The sequence below is a fragment of the Myotis myotis genome, unplaced genomic scaffold, assembly GCF_014108235.1.
Source record: "Myotis myotis isolate mMyoMyo1 unplaced genomic scaffold, mMyoMyo1.p scaffold_m19_p_4, whole genome shotgun sequence".
NCBI lineage: Eukaryota > Metazoa > Chordata > Mammalia > Chiroptera > Vespertilionidae > Myotis > Myotis myotis.
Window position 1 is genome coordinate 119,809,116 of NW_023416346.1, and position 26,943 is coordinate 119,836,058.

Below are 26,943 nucleotides of genomic sequence, written 5' to 3' on the forward strand. Positions count from 1 at the left end.
CATGGCCAAGGGGCCATTAACCAGAAGCCAGGCCAGAAGCAGGGTGTGGAGCTGCAGTGCTTCCCTTGAGCAAGTGTCAGGATGGTGGTGGGGAGCGGGGAGTGAAGTTTCGGGATGGGTACCCATGGGTCAGGCACCAGGGGGATGGGTCCCAGCTGACCAAGTGAAAGAGGAAGACCAATGGAGAAAATATGTCTTTAAACTAAGCAATGCTTTTAATTTTTTCTGCTTATAAAAGCAATTTCCAAACAGCTCCTATCACTCAAAAACTCTCTTCCAGAAGGAATTCTAAGCCCGCTGCATGGCTGAAATTGGTGTCTAGGGGAGAAGCTTCAAGAACTGCAGTAGCGAGGGAGGTGGGGCCGGCTGCGAAGTCCCCTGAGGAGGTGGTCAGAGATGCAAGGCTTCACTGTCTGAATTGCTGTGATCCCCAAAGGATGGACCGCAGCAAGGACAGTGAGAGATGGTGGCAGGGAGGGTAGAGAAGAGAGGCCAGGGCGGAGAGGGGCTGCATATGAAAGCGTGTAGGAGCTGGAGGGTGCAGTGACAGCTCAGACCACTGCTTCCAGACTTGCTGGAAACGGGGCCAGACCATGGACATGATGGAGAGCAGAAAGGGATGATTTCGGATCACCCTTGAGGAAGAAGTAACTTTAGATGCATTTGAGGTATCTGCTAAACACATTATGTGGAGGTATGCTACATCGTTAGAAATACAAATCTGGGCTTGGGGAGAGAGGGGTGAGGACATCTTTGAGAAGCATCAGGAGAGGGAATGCCAAGTACCGCCATAAGGGTGGACCAAGTATACATATAAAGAGAATAATGGAAGGGGAGGTGGCCTCAAAACTAAGTTTCCCTCATCTCACAGCACTGTCTTCTGGGCCTCTGTAAACCGAGTTGAGGGGGTATCTTTTTTTAAAATATATTTTTATTGATTTCAGAAAGGAAGGAAGAGGGAGAGATAGAAACATCAATGATAAGAGAATCATTGATTGGCTGCCTCCTGCATGCCCCGTCCCGGGGATCAAGCCCACAACCTGAGCATGTGGCCCTGACCAGGAATCGAGCCATGACCTTCTGGTTCAACCACTGAGCCACGCTGGCTGGACAAGGGGGGTGTCTTTTAATAGAAAATATGAGAGAAACGGGAGAGAATGTGAGACATTAATGAAGCCACGTGCAATTCTAGGACTCTGTATCCATTGGGGGAATGGAATGAAAGCCATCAAAAATACCCAGGAGTTTACCTTTTTAAATTAAGAGTGCAAGTTACTAACCATCTACAGAGCATCCTAAACCAGTCTAGATATAGTGTAAACCTAGAGTTAGGAAAATACAAAAGCTCAGTGCACTGGCATCTTCTGTTACTGGTCACGTGTTAATTTAGGTTCCCTTTCTTAGTCTCAGAACACATCGACTTTTCATCTACACTTTGATTACATGAAGTCTTGATAGTCTGTAAGTTTAAGGGAAAACAAAACAAAACACGCGAACTCTTGGATCTCAGGTTCCTGTTAGGCTTCTTGTAGGCATTCTCATCCTGCATTTGCCAATGGTCTGCATTAATAGGTGATCACTTAGAACACTGGTACCCACCGTGGGGTCAAGTCACCAGCAGCATCCGCATCCCCTGAGAGCCTGCTGGAAATGCTATATGGCAGCGGCTGCCAACCTTTCGGACCTTGCGGACCACCAGTTGGAGGCCGCTGCTATATGGGGTGCTTCCCCAGACCTACCACATCAGAGAAACTTGGACAGGGGCCTAGGAACCTGTTTTAACCAAGTCCAGATCACTGCCTACCAGCCCACACTGCTTATGCTGTTCAGGGCTTCTAGGCTACACAGCAAAATCACCTTCGGGGCTTTGGAGAAACACTGACACTCAGTGGCCTCAATCTGGGGGAGGGGGAGAGAGAGTGAGTCCCTGAACATGGAATTTTTTTAAAATCTTTATTGTTGAAAGTATTACATATGTCCCCCTTTTCCCCCACTGACCTTTTCTAGCCCACCCCTGCCCTCCCCCAGGTCTTCACCACCCTATTGTCTGTGTCCATGGGCTCCGCATATATGCACACAAGTTCTTTGGCTGATCACTTCCCACCTACCCACCCTCCCTCCCCTTGAGCATGGGATGTTGTGGAAGTGCTCCCAGGCGATGCTGCTGTGCAGGTAAGGCCAAGAAGCACTGAATTCTAGCCTCCTCCTAAAAACTGTCAATGAAGGAAAAAAAAAATCCCTGGACACCACCACCCTCTACCGCCCTTTGAACCCCTCCCCATTCCTGAAGTGCTCAGAGGGAAAGAGGAGCATCTCACCTGCCGTTTTTGTTTATGTAGGTCGCTAAGTAGCCGTGGTCCTGCCAGGTGTGCACCGACTCGGTCATCCCCTGCTCCTGGAAAATGGACTGCAGGCCTTTTAGGATGGTCTCGCTGTCAGCTAGAGGAGGGAGAAGGCAAGGGGGTCAGGTGAATCGCGTTCAGAAGAAAAGCCAGTAGAAACGCAGTTTGACGACTAACCTTTATGAGAAAACCTGAACAACGAGTAGCCAGAGTCACTCACTTATCCCATTTGTCATGAGCTATAAAGATTCTCGAGCCCTTAGTTGGTTTGGCTCAGTAGATAGAACGTCAGCCTACGGACAGAAGGGTCCCAGGTTCGATTCCGGTCAAGGGCACATGCCCAGGTTGTGAGCTCAATCCCCAGTAGGGGGTGTGCAGGAGGCAACCAATCGATGATTCTCTCATCATTGATGTCTCGCTCCTTCTCCCTTCCTCTCTGAAATCAATACAAATATTTAAAAAAAAAAAAAAGATTCTCGACCCTGCAAGGAGAGGATACAGATTATCAGGTAACACAAAAGAACACAGTTAATTTAAAGATCCAGAGATGAAATCATCTTGGATTATCCAGGTGGGTCCTAAATCCAATGACTTACTGCTACTAGTATACTTTGGGTTTACTGTCCCGTCCCAGTTCAGCAGAAGTATGCCAGGCCTGAATGTTTATTTCTGGCTGTCACCACTGCCTGGTCCACATAGACACTGAGTGTGCCGGTCCTGCCATTGACACGAAGACCAGGCCATTTTGCCCACTGTCCACTTTGCCTCATATCCACCTTATTCCTGACCTGGGGGCTCTCCCGTTACCCACCCTGCTCCCAGCTCTTGGATAAGACTCCAGAAAGGGGAGCCAGAGCTGAAACAACTGCCCAGCATCACTTTTCCAGAATCATGGTTTTAAGGAGAAAACCAAAGACATGAGCTCTACTTTTCAGTTTCCAGAACATCTAGACCAGTGGTTTGCAATCCTAGCTACACATCAAAATCACAGGGGGAGTCCTAGCCCGTTTGGCTCAGTGGATAGAGCGTCGGCCTGCGGACTGAAAGATCCCAGGTTCAATTCCGATCAAGGGCACCTGCCTGGGTTGTGGGTTTGATCCCCAGTGGCTGGGGGGGGAGGGGGGCGTGCAGGAAGCAGCCGATCAATGATTCTCTCTCATCATTGATGTTTCTATCTCTCTCTCCCTCTCCCTTCCTCTCTGAAATCAATAAAAATATATTTTAAAAAAACATGGGGGGAGTTTTAAAAATTCTAATGCCATATCCTAGCCAGGGGTGGGCAAACTTTTTGACTCGAGGGCCACAATGGGTTCTTAAACTGGACCGGAGGGCCCGAACAAAAGCATGGATGGAGTATTTGTGTGAACTAATATAAATTCAAAGTAAACATCATTACATAAAAGGGTACGGTCTTTTTCTTTTTAGTTTTATTCATTTCAAACGGGCCTGATCCGGCCCGCGGGCCATAGTTTGCCCACGGCTGTCCTAGACCAATTAAATAAAAATCTGGAGGTGGGGCTCAGGCACCAGTATTTTTTAAAGATCCCAGGGAAATTCCAATATGCAGCCACAGTTGAGAAGCACTGATCTAACCACTAGATACAAAAAAAGAGAAATCCCCACAATTTCCAAACTAATTATACTCGAGTCACCAAAATTTCAACCATCATGCCTGTCTAGGAGCATGTAACATGACCAAGCAAAATGTACTTGACTCTATCAGGGTTCCTCAACTGGGGTTGACAATATGGTTAAATGACTGTCCTATCCCTCCACAGGACTTTGGTAAACCCAGCCATATCCACTAAATGTGAGTAGCCCACCCCCCCAATGGGAAAAAAGGCCCCATTCCTCAATTGCCCAGGGACAGAATACCTTGAAAACTACTAGGTGCTCTACACACAAGTGAAAATGAGCCTGGGTCAGAGCATACCCAACTTTGGCAACACAAATGGCAATGCCATAAAATGCCTACAATTCAGAAAATTCCAAAGTGGATTCAAATTCTAAAGGAGGATAGAACCCCCCGCTTTCAAGTAGACATCGTAAGACAAACCAGGCTAATAAAATGTTGTTCAGCAAAAGTTCTTAGAAAGCTCTGGCCAGGCAAGAATGATTCGTAATAACTTGTGTAGTACTCAGAGCCTTCTAAAGTGTGCAGAATCATAGCCGCCTATCCCAGGGCAAAATGTGTCCTTTGTCCCCTGGAAAACTCCATGTCCCCATTTCCAGATCAATGCCCACTCTGTGTGCATTTATTCAGCAATAACTTTAACTTGGGTGCGGAGGAGGGGGGTGAAGGCCCAAGTTTCATCTCCCTTCCTCATTTTCTCACAGGGATCCATTTATTGGCCTAAGCGAATGAACCTCAGTCCTCTGACCCTGATCATCAGCTCCAGATGCCCGAATCCCAAATCTGTACATGCAGGAGGAACCTGTCTCCCGCCCAACTGCTCACCCCACTCCCCTCTAAGGAACCCGCACTAGTGTTCATTCCCTCCATCCCTTGTGGTCTGGTACCACCATTTCATCACTGATCCATCAGATGGGCATAAATTAAGATGAGCTGTACCCACCCAACATTAGTAGCCCAACAAATCGAAGGATTCTTGTTGAATAAAAATCTCAGACACCAGGCACCCTGGCAAAAAGGCGGGAAAACATATTTGTTATATCCCCACTTCTTCAGCTTTAAGAGGCTAAAATGCTTTAACCCTCATAACAAAGTGGATTCCATTACACTAGAGGCTGCCCTCGGGAAATAAGCAATCCAGAAAAACTCTTGACTCTCTCCATCAATGGGCTTAACTTGTACCTTGAAGTCTTTTTCAATTTCAAACACTTCAACTAAGCCCTGACCGGGTAGCTCAGTTGGTTACAGTGTCATCCCTATACACCAAGGTTGTGGGTTTGAACCCCGGTCAGGGTATATAAAAGCATCAACCCACAAATACTTAGCTAAGTGGAACACAAATCAATATTTCTCTCTCTCTCTCTCTCTCTCTCTCTCTCTCTCTCTCTCTCTCCCTCCCTCCCTCCCTCCTTCCTTCCATCTTTCTCTCTCCCCCTATCCCCCCCCCCTCTAAAATAAAAAAATTCAAAAAACTTCAAATAAGACAACTTAGGATAAAAGGTGTGCAGAGTTTCTTTAAACTACCCAATCCCAGTCTCTGCCTTACTGGAGGCCACTCTTTCCGCAGGGCAATCAGACTGCACCAAGCCACCACCAGTCTGCTGGGATCAGGGGCCAGAGCTGCACTAGGCTCACCTATGAAATTAGGGGGATTAGGGGGTAAGAATAGACAATTTGTGGCCACGTTCCTTTCCGCTCTTTCTCTCACACATTCAAGCAGCTTATGAAACTAGGAGATGAATTTCTATTCTTGTCAAGCTTATCTTTAATTATGCAGGCTGGAAATTCCACCGCCAAGGCCTCCCTCCGCACCCCCCCCCCGCCCCCTACCCCCCTCCCGTTTCTTTGTCTCCTAGGTCTCTCTTCCACAACAGCTCAATCTATTTAAGTTCCATGGGGTGGTTAATTATCCCATCACTGCACCGTGCCCAAGTCGTGAGGCCCAAAGCCCAGCCTCCTGCCAGCCCTTCTCCCACTCCCCAGACCCTGATGTTTCCAGAGCCCTGTACTATCCTACCTGAGTATCCACTCACTCTGGTCGGCCTCCCACACCTACACTTCCCCTTTAAATCCAGGTCAGAGGGCCCTTCAGTGGACAGGGCCCGCCCCCACTCCATCACCTGCGTGAGCAGCTCATTGCAAGAGGAAGCAAAGACACAGGTATCCTTTCTTCAAATCCCGAGACTGATGTCAGAGCACCTAAAAGCCAGACTTGGGCTGTGCAGTTTCTCTTCCCACAGAAACCAGCTTTCTGGTTTTCTTGATAGGCCTCTGGACTCCAATACAGTTAGAAATCATTCAAGTATCTGATTCAAAACTCCGCTCGGAGGGCCTAATCTTGACAGTGGGCGGTGGATACACTGCATTGGTCAAAACTCCAAGAACTGTACACTAAAATGCACTCCATGTAAATTATATTAAGTTAAAACAAAAGCCTGTTCTAGGGTTACCACCATGACTGGCTTAACCCCTCTGAGACTAACAAAAGAGTACAGCATTCCTTTTGGGCTCCCTCTCACCCAAGCATCTTGCTCACAACTGCCTAAGGCTTAGAGAATATCTTCTGAACTCCCCCAGGATATGCTAGGTATAACCAAAAACATGAATGTTGACTGGCAGTGAGTCCGGATCACTGAAATCAAATGATATACAGAAACAGTCTTCATACTTCACAAGAGCTTAAATTTAAAATGACATTAAGATTGTTTTAATTTTTGCCCGGCTGGCATAGCTCAGTGGTTGAGCATCAACCTATGAACCAGAAGGTCATGGTTCAATTCCTGGTCAGGGCACATGCCTGGGTTATGGGCTTGATCCCCAGTGTAAGAGGCAGCCTAGCCATGATTCTCTCTCATCAATGTTTCTTTCTCTCTTTCTCCCTCTCTAAAATCAATAAAAAAAGTTTTTAAAAAAATTTAAAGATTGTTTTAATTTTTAAATTTTAACTTAGTGTCTGTGTATCAGGAGACTTCTCACACATTCAGAGGCCCAATGCATTTCCAGGGATTAAAGTGAACGTCAAGCAGATGGTTTCCTCAGGCCCGTCTTACTTGGACAGCTTGGTCTTATAGTTTCACGTCCAGTTCTTTATGTAAAGCAGCAAGATGATTAATCTCGTTGCACAAAACCCAAGCCAATAGGAATGTTCAGAACATGATTCATAATAATCAAAAAGTGCAAATACCCCAATTGGCCAAAATGTTATAAATGGATAAGCAAAACATGTTATGTTCATACCCTGAACAATTATTCAGCAATAGATGAAACACAGCACTGACACACACTGTAACATGGATGGCCCTTGAAGACATGACCCTGAGTGAAAGAAGCCAGTCACACAGGACCATATACTATATAACCTCATTTATCTGACATAGCCAGAAAAGGCAAATCCCTAAACACAAAAGGCAAATTAGTGGGTGCCAGGGCTGGGGGGAATGGGGATAATGCCTAAGGGGCACAGGTTTCTGCTGGGGTGATGAAAATATTCTAAAACTGCAGTGATAGTAGACTGACTCTGATACACAATGGATACCAAAATCCAGGAATGCTTAAGTGCCTTATATAAAACTAGAGACCTGATGCACGAGATTCATGCACTGGAGGCAGGGGGCGGGAGGGGTCCAGGAGACCTCGGGGAGCAGGCCTAAGCCGGCAGCCGGACATCCTTAGCACTGCCGTGGAGGCTGGAGAGGCTCCCACCACTGTGCTCACCAGCCATGAGCCCTGTGGGAGCGCACTGACCACCAGGGGGAAGCTCCTGTGTTGAGCGTCTGCCCCCTGGTGGTCAGTGCACGTCATAGTGACCGGTTGTTCCGCAGTTCAGTCCATTTGTATATTACCCTTTTATTATATAGGATGGTGTAGCATTGCATTTAACTTATGCAGATCCTTCCATAAGCTTTACATCATCTCTAGGTTACATATAATAATATAATGTAAATGCTATGTACATAGCTGTTATACTTTACTGTTTAGGGCAGCAATTTTCAACTGGTGTGTCACAAGAATTTTTAAAACATGCCATACCTGACTATTCAGCCAGGGGCACTGACCTTTTCTCCCATAGACCAGTGGACAGCAAACTGCAGCTCGCGAGCCACATTCAGCTCTTTGGCCCCTGGAGTGTGGCTCTTCCACAAAATACCACATGCAGGCGTGCATGTACAGTGCGATTGAAACTTCGTGGCCCATGCACAGAAGTCGGTATTTTGTGTAAGAGCCACACTCAAGGGGCCAAAGAGCCGCATGTGGTTCACGAGCCGCAGTTTGCCGACCACTGCCGTAGACTGTCAAACAGAAAAATGACAACAGTCAACACATCAATAGCCGTCCAGTGTGAATGAATCAAAATTATACCTGTTTTTGGCCCAACCAGAGTGGCTCAATGGTTGAGCATCGATCTATGAACCAGGAGCTCACGGTTCAATTCCTGGTCTGGTCAGGCCATATGTCTGGGTTGCGGGCTCCATCCCCAGTGTGGGTGTTCAGGAGGCAGCCAATCAAGGATTCTCTCTCATCACTGATGTTTCTATCTCTCTCTCTCCCTCTCCCTTCCTCTCTGAAATCAATAAAAATATATTTTAAAAAAATTATATCTATTTTTTGTCAGATCAGAAAAAATATATAATACTTCTTTTGGTGTACTACAGAATTTTAGTAATTAGTTTGTGTCATGAGATGAAAAAGGTTGAAAATCACTGGTGTAGAGAATAATTCCAAGAAAAAAGGTCTATCCATGTTCACTCAGCAACAATGAACTTTTTTCAAGTATTTTTAAAATATATTTTTACTAGAGGCCCAATGCACAAAATTCATGCAAGAGTAGGCCTTCCTTCCCCCACCCGCCAGCAACGGCTTCCCTCTGGCACCCAGGACCTGGGCTTCCCTCCAGTCGCCGGCAGGCACCCAGGACCCAGGCTTCCCTAGCAGCCCCGGCTTCGTCCAGAAGGTCGTCCCAAAGGATGTCCGGAAGGACAACTGGTCTAATTAGCATATTATGCTTTTATTATTACAGTGGGGCCTTGACTTACGAGTGTCCAGACTAACGAGTTTATGGAGATACCAGCTGTCTCTCGGCTGATTTTTTGAATTGAGTTGATAGAGTAATTTGAGTTAACGAGCTCCTTAACGAGCTTGGTCTCGGAACGAATTAAACTCGTAAGTCAAGGCCCCACTGTACAGATTGCTGATAGTATTACAGATATTTCCCATTTCACCCTTCTTTACCCCCCTCTTCCCAGGCCCTAATTCATCCTCCCCAAGGTCTTCACTACCCTACTGCCCATATCCATAGGCCATGCATATAAGTATATAAGTTCTTTGGTTTATCTCTCAAATATTTTCTATCTGCAGCTGGTTAAATCCGAAGATGGATAGGGCTGACAGCACTGAAAAATCACTGAAATGTACTAGTATACTTCAAATGGGGGAATCATATGACATTTGAGTCATATCTCAATAAAGCTATCCCCCCAAAAACCAAATACATAAGCTGCACTTTTAGATTCTTGGGTACTGTGAAGTAACCAAAGCAATAGAAATTTCCAGAAGTGGGTTTCTTCCCTGTAATCAACCATTAGCCTAGCCTAGGCACCAGATTAAAGGGGTTTCAAGGGATGGTCTTCCTACCCATCCCCACCAGTCACCATTCATCTCCAAATAGCAAGTGTCTGAGTGGCTGCTGTGTACGGGCACTGTCCCAGGTGCCTGCTAACAAAGATGGCGGATAATTTGCATACATAAGCTCCAAGCGGGGGAGGGAAGACTGAAGGCAAGCCGGGGCAGCAAAGACGGAAGACTGAAGGCGGCTCCAGCTGGAGCGAAGGCCTGGGTCCCGGGTGCCGGAGGAAAACCTGTGCCGGCAGCCAGGAGAAGGGAAGGCCTATTGCATGAATCTCTTCGTGCAACAGGCCTCTAGTCCTATATAATAAAAGCATAATATGCAAATCGGCCAAACGGCAGACTGGTTGCTATGATGTGCACTGACCACCAGGGGGCAGACACTCAATGCAGGAGCTTCCCCAGGTCCACAGGGGGAGCACCACTGAGCCAGAAACCCGGCTCACGGCTGGCAAGTGCAGTGGCAGGAGCCTCTCCCGCCTCCGCTCCAGGTAGGCAGTAAGAAGCAAGGGGTTCTGGACTGCGAGCCCCAGACTGTGAGAGGGATGTCTGATTGCCAGCTTAGTAGGCCCGATCCCTGGGGGACATCCCCCAAGGGGTCCCGGGCTGCAAGAGGACACAGGCTGGGCTGAGGGACCCGCCCCCCCCAGTACACAAATCTCATGCACTGGGCCTCTAGTAGTTAATAACACTATATTGTATATTTGAAAGTTGCCTGGAGAGTGGATGTTACAAGTTCTTATCACAAGATAAAAAATTATAACTGTGTCATGATGAATGTTAACTCACTTATTGTGGTTATCATTTTGCAATATATGCAAATATCAAATCACATTGTACACCCGAAGCCAGTATAATGTTAAATGGCAATTTTATCCCAAAAAATAAACTTACAACAGTGAGGTGGGGCTGCAAAATACAGAAAGGGACAATGACAAACAATATGGAGGGCTTATTTTCAGAGCAATTTCTGATGTTCATTGAGAAGACAACTTTACCAGGAAAAAATAACTATAGAAAGAAAGAAAAAGGCCCACTTAAGTTAGATTGGGAGCCATATAACCCGACACAGAGGTAACCAAGTTCTTTCTAGGCAAATGTACATTAAGGAAAACCATATGGGACTGTTTGCAGTACCAGCACAATGACCACTTCTTAAAACTCACATTCCAGTACACTTGGCATATTGTAAACGTGCTGCTAATTATTTCTCGGTTGGGCCTTCCCCTTCCCACTGCAGGAGGGCAGTTAAAGGGGCATTTCCCATCACCCCCAACACTGACTGGAAAAGGGACAGGAGCCTCGTTCTACATTAAAATAACACCAACCCAGGGATTCCAGGAGCCAATCTCCCTACAAAATTAAAGGAGGGTTTATAAAAATATAATTTACGATACACAATCCTAATCCATCCTTAGTTTGGAATCCAAACACTAATACAGTACCGTACCCTCTTCTTCTTGCTAAACCTGTTTCCTCCACAATCCTCAATCAGCACAGAGAGGGTGGCACCTCCATGGAGTTGTCAAGTGGCTCAAACTCTACGGTCCTCACATTCTTACTTAGCCCACATGAGAGGCTAGCGAAGAGTTAAAAAAAAAGGCACAGTGCCCTAGCTGGTTTGGCTCAGTGGATAGAGCATCGGCCTGCGGACTAAAGGGTCCTGGGTTCAATTCCTGTCAAGGGCACATGCCCAGGTTGCGGGTTCGATCCCCAGTAGAGGGCATGCAGGTGGCAGCCGATCAATATTTCTCTTTCATCATTGATGTTTCTCTCTCTCTCTCTCTCTCTCTCCCTCCCCCTCCCTTCCTCTCTGAAATCAATAAAAATTAAAAAAAAAAAAAGGCACAGAGGCCCAGCTGGCCTTGGCTCAGTGGTTGAGTATCTACCTATGGGCCAGGACGTCACAGTTAGATTCCCGGTCAGGGCACATGCCCGGGTTGTGAGCTCAATCCCCAGTGTGGGGCAAACAGGAGGCATCCGATCCATGATTCGCTCTCACCTTTGATGTTTCTATCCCTCTCCCCTCTACCTTCCTCTCTGAAACCAATAAAAATAGATTTTAAATAAATAAGGTATAGAAAGGGGAGATTATGCAAAAACCTGGCTTTCATTTGGGAGGGGAGGTAACAGTTTGTGATCAGGAGATGCTAACACCGGGCCACCTGCCCTCTCCCAGAAGGAATCTTCGAGCAACATAAGGCATGCTCGGACTCCATGGGCTAAGGGACATCTTTTCAGACACGAGGAAGGAGTAACGTCAGGCCAGAGCTGTGCAAGAGAAAAGGGGACAATCACCCAGGCAGGAGGCAGAGACAAGGTCAAGGCCATAAAGGGCCCTCTCTAGGGACTGCACGCATCCCAACAGGAAGAAGTGAAAGGTGTGACAGAAAAGCAGGCCCGGTAGCATCATAAAACGGACATGCCAGTCAGAAAGAGGGGACGTGTAGGGCTTGAGGTTAGAGAACAGGAGAAGACTTAAGGTACCCGAGCCAGGAAGTATGACCAGCCCTTACCTTTAGTTGAAAACTGCCAACTGGAGTCCACCATGAGGTGTGAAAGGGGTCCCAGCTGCTACCTGCCACCTCTCCCTATACCAGTGAAGGCGAACCTTTTGAGCTTGGCGTGCCAGCATTTTGAAAAACCCTAACTTAACTCTGGTGCCGTGTCACATATAGAAATTTTTTGATCTTTGCAACCATAGTAAAACAAAGACATATTTTTGATATTTATTTTATATATTTAAATGCCATTTAACAAAGAAAAATCAACCAAAAAAATGAGTTCGCGTGTCACCTCTGACATGCGTGTCATAGGTTCGCCATCACTGTGCTATACCCTCTTGTCACAGGGCATCGGGATGAGAACAAGTTCCAGGCTGGCCTGAGGTCAGACAGCAATGGTTCCCTTCAGCTCGACCCAGAACAGATTTCTTTCCCAAAGTAGTAACTGTGGGACTGCTGCTTTTCCTATCCAGGGAGGAGCACTAACCAGTAGCAGGAATATCCAGCTCTCTTCCCACGAACTTTAGGTGGACAGAATCCTTTACAGGTCGGACCTATGACCATTTATGTTTCCATAAACAATTCTAGGGTTTCTGCCAAGTTTCTATGCCGGGCTGTGAATCAAAAATAAAATAGCCTGGCCTAACTGGTTTGGCTCAGTGGATAGAGAGCTTCAGCCTGCGGACTGAAGGGTCCCGGGTTCGATTCCGGTCAAGGGCACGTGCCCAAGTTGCCGGCTCTGTCCCCAGTAGGGGGCTTGCAGGAGGCAGCTGATCAATGCTTCTCTCTCATCACTGATGTTTCTATTCTCTCTCTCTCCCTCTCCCTTCCTCTCTGAAATCAATAAAAAATATTTTTAAAAAATAGCATTTCCAGCTCTAGCAGGTTTGGCTCAGTGGATAGAGCGTCGACCTGCGGACCAAAGCGTCCCATGTTCAATTGCGGTCAAGAGCATGTACCTTGGTTGCAGGCTCCTCCTAGGCCCGGGACCCGGTTGTGGGGGTACATGCAGGAGGCAACCAATCGAGGTGTTTCTCTCACATCGATGTTTCTCTTCGGCTTTTCCTCTCTCTCTTCCACTCCCTCTAAAAAAAGATCAATGGAAAAATACCCTCAGGTGAGGATTAATGACAAAAAACAGCATTTCCAGAGATAAAGGAGTCTGCACTTTGTGATGTCAGAAATCGCCTTTCTATCAGAGCTGATCCTGAGGCGCCGGCACTGTCTCTTCTGACTTTGACCAGGGCAGACTCAGCGAAGACATTTAGGTTTGCCCCCTTGAGAATGGACCTCCGAGATTACTCAGCACCTAGAAGGCACTGGACAATGAAGCGTGACCACAGAACAGCACAGAGATGAAAGACAAAGGACACAAGTCAGAACTCAGACACGGAGAGGGGCCTGTGAGCAGATGGATTCCAGATGAGAAAAAGGCCATGCGGGGCCTGGGAATCTGTACTGGTAAATTTTTACAGATGGCTCTGAAGCAGGCCATGGGACTTCGCGAAAAGGCAGCGCGGGGCAAACTTGTTCTGTAAAGGGCCACATAGGAAAGATTTCAGGCTTTGCAGGCCAAAGCAGTTCTCTGTCACAAATGTGTTTACATGTGTTTTACCACCCTTTAAAAATGCCAAATTTATTCTCAGCTGGAGGCCCATACTAAAATAGGCCAGAGAGCAGGATTTGGCCCAGGGCCTTAGTTGGTTGACTCCTGGTATAAAGTGTTTTCAGCTTTAAATTTCTAACCAATAGGCATAGGGACACTTTTAGCTGTAATTCTACAACCTGAATTTCCAGAAGCGATGTTCTTAAAATCTGAGAAGTATTATTAAATGTGGGGTTGGGGATGGGGACCAGCTAATAACCTACATAATTAGGAGCCCAGCTTTTTTTAAAAAAATCTATTTTTTTATTTCAGAGAGGGAGGGAGAGATAGTAACATCAACGATGACAATTATTGATCGGCTGCCTCCTACACGCCCCCTACTTGGGATGGAGCCAGCAACCCAGGCATGTGCCCTGCTGGGAATCGAACCATGACCTCCTGGTTCAAAGGTCAACACTCACCCACTGAGCCATGCTGGCCAGGCCCCTGCTGTTTTTTAAGAATACATGGAAGTGACGTTAGCAGCTAACAGAAACCCCACACTACAGATTGTGAATATTTAAAGTCTCAACTCACTAATCTGTGCTCCTACTTCAAGAACCTAGAAAAAGTAAACCCAACAGAGAGGATGGAAATAATAAGGATAATAGCAGAAATCAATGAACTTGAAAAAAATGAAGCAAAAAGATTTCTTTGAGGAAAAAAAGTAATAAAATAGACAAACTCGAGCAAGACTGACAAAAAAAAGTGAGAGAGAAAAGGCACAATTGCCGATATTAGGGATAAACAACAGAGATCACTACAAACACCAAAAGGATAATAAGGGAATACTGCGAACAACTCTACACAAATAAATTTGACAAGTTGAGAAGGAAATGGGCCGATTCCTCAATTCGCCAATATGAAAGAGATAATCTGAACAGCCCTCTAACTAACAAGGAAATTGAACGTGTAATTTTTAAAACTGAAGAAAAGAAAAATCTCGAGGCCAGATGGTTTCACTGGAGAATTCTACTAAACATTTAAAAAAGAATTAACACCAATTCTACATAATCTCTTCCAGAAAATAAAAAGGGAGCGAACTCCTCCCAGTTCATTTTAATGAAGCCATTATTCTAACACAAAACCACAAATGACCCCAAAAGAAACTTCCAGACCAGACCAATATCCGCCAGAATTATAAACACAAAAATCCTTAACAAATCCTGGGCAAATCCTTGAAATCCTTAACAAGTAAAATTTCCACAACATAAAACAATAATTAGCCCTGGCCAGCCTGGGTTTCAAATCCAATTCCCTCCCAGTCAAGGGCAACTACTTGGATTGCAGGTTTAATTCCCTGCCCCAACCAACTAGGGAACCTGCAGGAGGCAGCCAATAGATGTGTCTCTCTCACATCAATGTTTCTCTCTCTCTCTCTCTCTCTCTCTCTCTCTCTCTCTCTCTCTCTCTCTCTCTCTCTCTTTCTCTCTCCCCCCCCTCACTCTCCCTCCCTTCCACTTTCTCTAAAAATCAATGTAAAAAATGTCCTCAATGGTGAATAATAATAATGATAAGCAGCCATTCCAGGATTTATTCCAGGTTCAATATTTTTAAAGCTCCATGTAATGCACCATATTAATAGGCTACAGAAGAAAAATCACATGATATTAAATGATGCAAGAAAAGTTATGTGACATTCAAAATAAAACTCACAGAAAAAATAGAAATAGCCTTAGCTGGTTTGGCTCAGTGGATAGAGCATCAGCCTGTGGACTGAAGGGTCCCTGGTTAGATTCCCGTCAAGGACACATGCCTGGGTTATGGGTTCAATCCCCAGTAGGGGACATGCAGGGGGCAGCCGATCAATGATTCTCATCATTGATGTTTCTGTCTCTCCTCTCCCTTCCTCTCTGAAATTAATAAAAGTATTTTTTTTAAAGAAAGAAATAGAAGGGAACTTCCATAACTTGATAAAGATCCTCAACAAAAACCCCACAGCTAGCATCATACTCAATGGTAACAGACTGAATGGTTGTGAGGCAACGATGTCCACTCTCCCTGGTGTTATTCAATCCTGTGACTAAAGTAGCCAGCCAAGTAAGCCAGAGAGGTACAGAGCATGCCCAACATCACACAGCCAGTGGTGGTACAACCAGGATTCCAACTCAAGCTGTCAAGCTCCAAAATCTAGTACTTTTTTAAAAAATATATGTTATTGATTTTTTTACAGAGAGGAAGGGGGAGGGATAGAGAGTCAGAAACATCGATGAGAGAGAAACATAGATCAGCTGCCTCCTGCACACCTCCTACTGGGGATGTGCCCGCAACTAAGGTACATGCCCTTCACCGGAATCGAACCTGGGACCTTTCAGTCCGCAGGCCAACGATCCCTCCACTGAGCCAAACCGGTTAGGGCGAAAATCTAGTACTTTTAATTAAGACACTGTGTTGCCTTCCCTAGTTATACATGCAACAAGAACATGGCTTATTGGTCCCATACACTAAACATCAACAGTGATTATCTACTGGTGATAGGATTCCAGATCTGGGTTTCCCCCTACCTACATCCTATATATAGTCTAAAACGAGTAGCTTTTAAAGCAAACAAATTTATGTAAAAAGACAAATGCATGTACCATTACTTGAACAGCTTCTGCAGTTTCTTCAAGTAAACTGCCAGGTCTTTATTCAAAGAAAAAAACACACACACAGGAAATCCACTAACAATTTAACATTCACAAAATGCTTTGGAAAAAAAAAAGTCCTATCATATTTTTGCACTCCATACCAAAGGGAATCAACTGATGGTAAGCCCTTTTCTCTCTCTCCAACTTAGACTAAACCCACTTAGGAACATCAAACATTTAGACAAACACACTTATAACCCTCTTCCTCAGAACTCTCAAACCAACCGGGCCACATAAACCAGCTGCAGCATTATGTAGTTCAAAAATTCCAGTTTTAAACTATTTCTAAAACCTACACCACTACTGTTTCCCAAAGCGTGACCGAAGGCCCGGGTCCTGAAAACCACTCTAAGAAAAAGGGGTCCAATTTTGAACCAAGTTTGAGATACATTCTATATTCACCTCTAGAAATTCAGAATGCCCCTTAGCCTATCAGTCTGGCTTGACCACTATGATCTGCAGTCCTTCGGAAGAGACAATTTGGTGAAATATAACAAGATCCTAGAAACTGGTCAGGGTTCTCACTGCAGAAATTCCCATTCTAGAAAAACAAAACCATGCCACACAAATCCAATGAAGTCATATTTTAAAAATCAAAGTATCTTTTTAAAATTCTGCTTTACTAACTCAAAGAGGTCCTTTATATAAGTAGATCAACCTTCACATCACATGCCCACCCCAATTCTTTCTGCCTCTATCTTTGCCAGCAGAACTTTCCTTGTATTTCTGTACGTTAAATTCACACCTCTTTAAAACTGAGCATCTTTATCCACTGGCACGATTTCAAGGTACTCAGCCCTAAGTATTGCAATTAGTGTTACGTATTCTATGTACCATTTGACACGCTTCCAAACATTTTATTGGACATCCCACCCAACAACACAGTGTGTGGGATTTGGGTATCGTTAGAGCCTTCATGCAAAGACAGAAATTAAGGTGTAAATGAAATTACCTGGCGGGTCAAGTCAACTCAGGAATCCAGAGCATGCTACTTGCGGGCTCATACCGGCTCCTTTTGAGTTTGCGGCTTAGCACATAAATGCATTTGATCAAAACTATGCACCAGCTCAGTGGCTCCTTCCAGAACACAGAGGGCAGTATCCGTTTAACGAAATCCAGGCCCACCACAACTTAGGGCCCCACAGTTGTTTTTTCTGGGGTCTGGAAAAGTGCCTACTTGTAAGGGTTTAAAAAGAGCATTTGTGCAATGGTTTACATACTTGGTTTGCAGATCCAATTGAGGAGGTTTCCCAACTTCTCAAAAGAACTGAGCCTGTAATTAAACGACCATGAAATGGTGGTTGGAGCCGCCGGGCACACCAGCAGGCTTAGGTTACAACTGCAGTGAAATGGTGGATTAAAATGCCCGGAAGCTCCAAGGCTGCAAAACCTAAACTTAATAATAGCTTCGTTGAACACGTTTTTTTAAACAGACACCCAACCACAATCCAGTAACTTTCTAACTAATCCTTACCTACCAAGGGTTAGTATAACCGTGGTGGTCTCAATTCCAATCCTAAAGCCTTACCCGGGTGTCAAGTCTGACACCAGAAGCTCTAACTTTTCAAAGCTAGGAGAGACCACAGCACTTCAGTCTGTCTCCCAAGAAGGTAGCAAAGACCTGAGAGTGTCCATTCAAACAGCCAATTTCATTATACAATTAAGGGGATTCAAAGAAGATTCCAAATTGATAACTCCTCCGCTGCAAAATAAAACCGCCCCCTACCCCCCAAAAACCCACCAAACTGTCTATTAGACATTGAACTGGAAAGCTGCTCTCCAGAAACATCACAGGCAGGGCTTCAGATTACAGTACTTGAAAACATGCCTATCTCTTGTCAGCTGGGCTGGGGATCATCCCTAATGCCTGGATTATGGAGTTAAGAATTGATAACAGCTGTCATCCCCTCATGTAAAACACTAGAGAACTACCAAATAAGAACTAACACAAACCATTTTATCATATTTGACCTCTGCAGACTTCAAGGAATGGGTATAAGGTTGGAACTACACTCTAAAGTGAATCGTGGTTCATGAAGAAAATTTTTTATCGATTGTAGAGAGAGCGAAGAGGGGAGGAAGAAAGGTAAGAAAGGAGGGAGGAGGGAGAGAAGGGGGGAGAGAGAGAGAGACAGAGAGAGAGAGACAGAGACATCAATTTGTTGTTCCACTTAGTTACGCATTCATTGTTTGATTCTTATATGTCCCCTGACTGAGGATAGAACCAGCAACCTTGGCATATTGGGACGATGCACTAACCAACTGAGCTACCCAGCCAGGGCCTATACAAATTTTTAATGGCGGGCTCACAAAATGAATTCCCAGCAATGTGCAATTATTCAGCCTGGAGTCAAATAGAGCATAATCGGTGCAATTAAGAATTTATTGTAGCCCTGGCCAGTGTAGCTCAGTTGGTTTGAGCGTGTCCCATGCACCAAGAGATCTTCGGCTGGATTCTTCATCAGGACAGATGTCTGGGTTGCAGGCTCAATCCCCAATAGGGGGCATGCAGGAGGCAGCCGATTGATGTTTGACGTTTCTCTCTCTCACTGATGTTTCTCTCCCCCTCTCCCTTCCTCTCTCTCTAAAAATCAGTAAGAACACATTTTTTAAAATAAGATCTATTCTGTTGAACACAATGGACCCAGAGACCGCATGGAACAGACTGATGAGGGGGGTGGAAGAGTAACCAAAGAATGTATGTACATGTGAGTGTGTGTAATATATATATATATATATATATATATATATATATATATATATATACACACACACATATATATATATGCACACGGTGGGGGAGGGGAAGGGGAGGGGGTTAAAAGGGGTCAATGGGGGGGAAGGGGGACATCTGCAATACTTTCAACAAGAAACGTAAATTTAAAAAAAAAAGAATCTATTGCAGAGTTGGCGGACAGCAGTTAAAAAAAATCCCAAAAAAGCCAAAGAGCATGTTAAATAAAGGCAGACTCCAATGCGGGCCTCCCCGCAAACAGTCCACAGTACATTTTCAAATACACTTAAGGTCCCAGAGAATACCTAAAGGTCAAACCACGCCTCCCCCAAAGCTTTCAATTCTGAGTCCAGGCTACTTGGGGGGAGCACAAGGAGTGTGAGACTGAAGTGTGTGTTCAGGGATGAGAACTGGGTAGAAATGGGCCTTGTAAATGTTGATAAGGAAAATAAATAAATAAATAAATAAATAAATAAATAAATAAATAAATGTTGATAAGGAGTTTGACTTTATCTAGAGGACAATGAGGACGGTCAAGGGGGTTCTAAAATGGGTAAAGGGAAAATGATCCGTTGAGTTCCTGATGATCCAACCCTTCCTCAAAATGGAGACAAGTAGGGAGATTGTGGCCAAGGACTGGAGCCAGGAAAAAAAGTGAGCAAGGAATGTGAGAGAGTGTAGTGGTTACTTCAAGACTTGCTGATTGGGGTTGAGGTGGGCGGGTGCCTCAAATGCTTCTGACACAAGGGGGTTTTTTGTTTTATTGATTTTATACACAGGGGAAAAGAGGGAGGGCGAGAGGGAGGGAGAGAGAGAGAGAGAGATCAACCCGTTCCCTCCCAAATGTGTCCGGACTAGGGTTCGAACCCACAACCAAGTTATGTGCCCTGACAGGGAATCAACCCTCCACCTTTCCATTCAGGGTGCACAGGCGGATACTCCGCCCAACCCGTCAGGGCAAGGGTTTTGTTTTGTTTGTTATGTGCATAGAACAGTATATATTTTTTTAATCCTTATTCTTGAAAGTATTACATAAGTCCCCTTTTTTCCCCCCTTGGACCCCCTCCAGCCCACGCCCCCCCTGCCCCAGGCCTTCACCACCCTCTTGTGTGTCCAAGCGGTTATGCAAAAAAAGGGTTTTATTTTTAAATGAGGATCTTTTTTATGGCAGTTCACCTACTTAATCAACATCAGAACTACTGAGAGAAAACTGGTTAAAACCGGCTAATTCCAGGAACTCTGTCCCCTCCCAAAGTATGATTCAATCTAAAGTGGAACCCTAGGGGGCATTTTCCCACTTCCAGGCATCCCTCCCCAGGCTTAATTGTTAAATTAAAGTGGGGAGGAGGGGTGTGTTGTTTATCATAGTGTGGACAAGGGTTCATGATAATGCTGAGAGGATAAGGGGAAAGCTTTTTCTACTCTTGAATAACAAAAACACTTGATGAACTTAAAACTGGATTGTTGAGGTAGTAACTTACAGCTATTTTAAACACCAGATGGCCATATGCTTCCACCAGAAAGCAGCTAAACAAATACAAGGCAGCACTAGCCGGTTTGGCTCAGTGACTAGAGTGTCAGCCTGCAGACGGAAGAGTCCTGGGTTGGATTCCGGTCAAGGGCACATGCCCAGGTTGCAGGCTCCATCCCCAGTTGGGGGCGTGCAGGCGGCAGCCGATCAATGATTCTCTCTCATCACTGATGTTTCTATCTCTCTCTCCCTCTCCCTTCCTCTCTGAAATCAATAAAAATATATTTTTAAAAAAAAGAACCAGGGGAATTTTGCTAATGGTGTGTCATCCCACTGACTGCTACAGCCATAGTTAGAACTTTCAATGGGGTTCTCTACTCCAGCACTATTGACAGTTTGTACTGCCAATGCTGGGGGCCAGGAGGCTGCTGTGCACTGTAGGATGTTTAGCAGCATCCCTGCTTCTCCCCAGCTGTGACAACCAAAAATGTCTCCAGATACCACCAAACATCCCTGGGGGTGGGCGAAGAGGGAGACAGGGCTGCAGAGAATCACTGCCTTAAACTGAGGCTTCCCAGTTGTTGAATTAGCAAAGGTTTTGGAATCAAACAGACATAGCTTTGAATCCCAGCTACCCACCCCACCAGCAAGGGGAAAACTTCAATGGGCCCCTTGATTCATCTTAAAATGGAGATAACAAGACCTACCAAAAAGTTGTTGTGAGGATTACATAAAGTAATTTGCAATGCAATGCCTAGCCAAGAAGGCATTTCATAAATATTAGCTTTTACATGTTCAAAGAGTTGTTTTGAAGAACAACCAGGGACTTCCACTTATAGCTCTGGCCTTGAGTGGAAACAACCTCCTTAAAAAACAAAACAATATACAGAAATGGCAGTCCGGTTCTCTCTAGCTCCTAGAGCAGCGATTCTCAACCTGTGGGTCGCGACCCCTTTGGGGGGCGAACGACCCTTTCACAGGGGTCGCCTAAGACCATCGGAAAACACATATATAATTACATATTGTTTTTGTGATTAATCACTATGCTTTAATGATGTTCAATTTGTAGCAATGAAATCGGGGGTCACCACAACATGAGGAACTGTATTAAAGGGCCGCGGCATTAGGAAGGTTGAGAACCACTGTCCTAGAGGATCTGTACCTGAGGCCATGGGCTCCCAAGAGGCCAGGAGACACACTTCAGGGGGAGGGGGGCAGTGAACTTGGATGGGAAAAAATACACGCCCTTACTTTTTATGAATCAAGATTTATCATGTTCTTCAATTATACTGCTAAAAACACACGTTATCAACTACATCTGGCCATTGTCACCAATAAAATCACAGCTTTTCTTACCACATCACCGCTTTTATATAAATTTTCTCCGCTCTACTTCGAAATTATGGCCTGCTGCTAGGTCATGTTATTTAATGTGTTACTAAAGAAGCACATGTTGCCGAAACCGGTTTGGCTCAGTGGATGGAGCGTCGGCCTGCGGACTGGGGGGTCCCGGGTTCGATTCCGGTCGGGGGCATGTGCCTGGGTTGCGGGCACATCCCCAGTGGGAGATGTGCGGGAGGCGGCTGGTCGATGTTTCTCTCTCTCGTCGATGTTTCTGGCTCTCTGTCTCTCTCCCTTCCTCTCTGTGAAAAATCAATAAAATATATTTAAAAAAAAGAAAAAAAGAAGCACATGTTACTATGCCACATATTTTGTTTTGTTTTTTAATTTGCAAGTTGCGTTTTAAAGAATTGGGTTCTTTTATACCTTTCAAATTCTTGTTCTGAGAAGAGCTCCACAGGCTTCCCTTATGAGGGTGTCAAAGGCACGAGAAGTTAAGAACCTCTAGCCTAAACCTTCTGTTCTTAATTTATTATAAACAAGATTTTTATGATGAAACAAATTCATGAATGAGTGATGCAGTCACTTTTTCCCCTGCTATATAAAGTATAGATCAGTGGTCCAAAAGACAAACTTGGTTTTCCCACTCAGGACTCATCCTCAATTCTAATTAATGTAAATATGGGCCTTCTTTTCCCCTAATGGACTTGCGCTAGCTTTCCACTTTTACCATAACACCCATAGGGCCCACTTAACCAGCACTTATCAAACATCTATGATGTTCCAGAACCGTTTCCAGAATACAGACCCTGGAGATCTGCCTTCAAAGATGCTCCCAGCCTAGGGGGAAAATGAACATCAAAAGAATTGATAGACCTTCCAGGGCTAATTGGCCAACCAGAGACTGTGCTCTAAAAGGGCATCTCTGTTTACCTGCATACTGGCTGCCTAGCACGTACAACTAGAAACAAACAAGGTATCCTCCACCGGTATAGAGATCATTAAACTATACAAACACAGAACATGTTTATCCTTGTTATCCTCTCAGGTTGAGAAATCACAAAATGTTTTCTGGGCTCAAGAGTCCTCAGAGTCCAGTACTTCACTTGCAAGATGACCAAAGATGAGCCTTTTTTTTTTTTTTTTTTTTTTTAGCAAACATTAAAGTTTCTGGGTTACCTCATCAGCCAGCATGCTCAAAAGGCATCACCAGGCCCAACTTACCAGTAAAAGTGCCCTTAGTGGCCAGTGGCTGCTGTGTACTCCTGGCTTGCACTGGTAACCAAGTTACATGAAATCACAGTAACGTAACTCTATATGCTTCAAGCTTAATTCCATTAAAATCACATCATAGAACTGTAGGATTAGGGGAAAATACTGACAAATGGGAAAAAGACATAAATCAAGGCTCCACAGGCTTTGACTCACCCTTGAGTCACATCCAATACTCGTGCCAAGAGTCGTGTATTTGGACTCATTATATCAATTAAATGTTTTTGGAGACCTCACAGGTGGTAGATCTCTCATAAAGTGCCCTTTAATGAAAACCAAAAGAACTGAGAAGAGCCTGGTCTAGCCAGGCCCCTTTGTTTTACAAGTTTGGATACCTACTGACAAGCGAGGGTGACATGCCTCCCTCCCATATCAAATGATGGGGGGAATACAGTAAGAATCAGACTTCTCTTACTGCCGAAACACTCATGTAGGGATTCAAGATCTAACATAGATGCATGCATACACACACATCCCTTCCTTAGAATTATTTCTTTGTAGAATGTTCTTCACCGTGCCATCAAAACTTTCTCAACTTAAAAGATTAGCAGAGCAGGCTGAGAATTAAGAATAAATGGCTGGGAATACGCCTCGATCTTTTTTACTTTACTTTCTTTTTGCACAACTCAATTATTTAGATGTCACTTTCACACCTTGCCAACTCTGAACCTGCCAGTTTCTGCTGCTCCCTTCCAAAGTGCACATCCATGGTTCTCTCTTCCTCTCTGGCCAGTGTCAGGCAATGTTCAAGTTCTCTCCCTTTTTCTTCATACAGTTATGTGAAGGTTTTCCCCCACTTTTACAACACAACACAGAAGCAGCCATCATTTCAGCAGGCAATATCCGAATTAAGCTGAAAGCTGTTACAGCTTCAGGCAGGGACACACAAACTGAGTCCAGAGAATACCCTCCTTAGAGCCTAGAAACTCATGCTAAGTACAGGTGAGTGCTCACAGGTGCTTACCACAGGGTCACCTCACCTCTTAGCAGCTAGGTATTCCTTCCTCCATCCTCACTCAACCTCCTCACCTCTAAATTGAGTATGCTACAGCCTGGCCAGTATGGCTCAATGGTTGAGCATCGACCTATGAACCAGATCACGATTGGATTCCTGGTCAGGGCACATGCCTGGGTTGCGGCCTCAGGCCCCAGTGGCTGGGGCTTGCAGAAAGCAGCCAATCAACCATTCTTTCTCATCGATGTTTCTATCTCTCTCTCCCTCTCACTTCTCCTCTCTGAAATCAATAAAAATATAGGTATTTTAAAATACATATAAATAAAGTGAGTATGCTACAATCTTCACTATCAGCTTTAGCTGGCAGGGTGACTACTCGACAAAACCTTAGCTATCTCACACCCCACCAGCTACATTCCCGAATCACCATTTTACCTCTGGATTCTTCCCAGCAGTCTCCTTTCCCTCCATCCTCACCTAAGAAATGTGGGAACTAAAAAAAGCTTTGTTTTCTCCAGGGCACTTCCAGACCACCCAAATACAATGAGATTACTTAGCAACCTGTAGTGGTTTATGGCAACTCCCTTAATATTAAAAGCCCTATGAAATCTGCACTGTTCTCCCACCACCCCATTTTTTTTTTTTACCAGGGGGGAGATGAGACTCAGGAGGAGAAACAAGGCCAAAGTCACATGCAGGGCCCATCATGAAGGGCAGGGCGCAAACCTAGACCTTCCTCCAGTCCCCACTTTATTAAGTCTTGTCCCTTCGAGAGATCCGTTCATTTGGGGGAGAAAATGCAAAGTAAGTACTCAGAAGTTCGAAAATCGGGAAGAGAACGTGAGAAAGTCAGTGTTTTCAATGGTAACAAAAAGGGCTGATCCATCCAATTCAAGGAAAACACTGAAAAAGCAGGATATGGACGAGATGCTCCGAGGGGCATACAGGAGGGAAGGGCAGATTGCAGTTTACAGCTCCCGCAGGTTTAAAAGCCATCAGAACACCAGGCCCGCAGTCCGCCCCCTCCCCCCATGTTAGAAGCACGTCCTACCTAGACTCTAGTCTAGGTCCTAGAGAAAAGCCTGCAAAATTCCACTCCCCATCATAATTCCCGCACACGGTTCCTATTTCCTCAGCCCTCGGTTCTGGTCGCCTCTCGGTCTTCTAAGCCTCCCGCGCCTAGACCTCACTCCCCCCACCCCCGCCCGCCCCATACAACACCCCACATAATAATAATCGTTTCCTTTTCCCGTCGCCGGTCCCTTTCCGGGGGATTCATCTCCTACGCAGTCGCCCAAGAATTCTGCAAGCGCGGAACGGTCCTTCCCCAGCCCCAGCTCCCGCGAGGGGAGTCCCCATCCCCGTGGGGGAATTTACCCGCCGCGGAAAACAGGAAAAGGTCACGCGGGCGGCCCCGCGCCATCCACGCCTCGCTCCGCCGCCGCCCCTGCACCCCCGCCCCATGGCTGTCCCGCCCGGGGGGTGAGGGGGGCTGCTTGGCGACCCGGGCCCCAGAGGGAGGCTTGGCTGGGAGGAGGCACCCGGCGCGGCCCCTCCAGGCCCCGCGCTGCGGCCGGGACGGAGCGGGGCGCGATCGGAGCGCGGCCTCCCCGCGGCCGCCGGTGCACATGGTCCCGCAGGGCGCATTGTTCGGCCGCGGCGTGCGCCTCGCCGGGCCCCGGCTCTCCGGGCGGCGGGGGCGGCGGGGCAGGTGGCGGCCGCGTGTCCTCACCTTTGGCGCCGAGCATGAAGTCGAGCGTGCTGTGCCGTGCTGCTGCCATAGTGAGGCGAGGCCCTGGGCCATGCCTGGGGAGGCGGCCGCGGGAAACGGGGGGTCCGCGCGACGGCTCAGCCAGCGGCTGGTGGGACTGCGCCGCGCCGGGGAGGCCGAGGATAGGAGGTGGGAGGGACCGCCGGGAGCCACCCGGGGCGCAGGGGCGGGGTCGGGCCCGCCTCCGGGAGGGAGGAAGCGCGGACGCCCGCAGCCCCGAACTTGGAGCGCAGGGGTGAGGCCTCGCTGAGGCGATGGTGGAAACGTGGGCGCCGCGCTCCCCGGCGTGCGTCACCAATGGCCGCGCCCCGCGCCCAGGATCGGGCGGGCGCTCCCGCCATCCGTTAGGTCACCTTAGGTTTAAACAGCGCAGCATGACTTCCGGGGGGCCCACCCGCTCTGCTGCTCCCAGACCAGCCCCCCCCCCACCCCAGGCCAAGGCCCCTCTTATTTCCCGGCCAAGTCAAGAAAATAAAATGCTAGGATCCACCCTGTAGTCTGAAAGTACTGCACTGCCGCCTTTTTCTTAACTCTTCCAATACTACAGTTAAGCCCATTAGAAATATGATGGCCATTCTTATTAGCCAGGGTCCGCTTTGCATTTCAGGACCGACTACAAAAACACCTGGGCATCTTAAGTTAACCACATTTTTATGCAAAATGGGAATGGGGGAGAAGCAAGTGAGGGGATAGCGTGGTTAACGTTGATCTGGGAAATTACAGGTTCTAGAACTGCGCCTCCATCCCTGATGCTCCGATCCTTGGCAGTGAACCTTTCCGCTAGGCGTTTGTCTTTGACTTTGGTGTGGCTGGTGTTCAACAAGATGTGGTAAAGGAAACAACATCAATGGCTGTGCATTAAAGCTCTCCTTTATTACAGTGACAAAATCACTGGGCAAATGCCTCCATCCTGCCATCAGTCTTTGTGTCTGTCTTGCCTCTCGGCACGTGAATTGCTCTTCTGGCTGGACAAATTTTAGATCAGTGAAGTCTCATACCTCCACAAAACCAGAAGAACCTAGT

At 46.2% G+C, this 26,943-nt stretch overlaps 1 protein-coding gene across 2 annotated transcripts in view; it reads right to left on the minus strand.

Annotated features, from left to right (window-relative positions):
• SMS (spermine synthase) overlaps window positions 1–26,152 on the minus strand; it is a 72,514-nt gene extending 46,362 nt beyond the window's left edge. Inside the window, exons 1-2 of one of the 2 annotated variants that reach the window (XM_036304979.1) lie at window positions 25,882–26,152; window positions 2,319–2,439 (exon numbers count right to left, since the gene is read on the minus strand). In XM_036304979.1, coding sequence (XP_036160872.1) covers window positions 2,319–2,439; window positions 25,882–25,930 — 170 coding nt within the window. In that variant the 5' untranslated portion in view covers window positions 25,931–26,152. The remainder of the gene's footprint in view (window positions 1–2,318; window positions 2,440–25,881) is intronic. The other variant, XM_036304978.1, reaches the window with a different exon arrangement.
• Window positions 26,153–26,943: the final 791 nt, after the last annotated feature.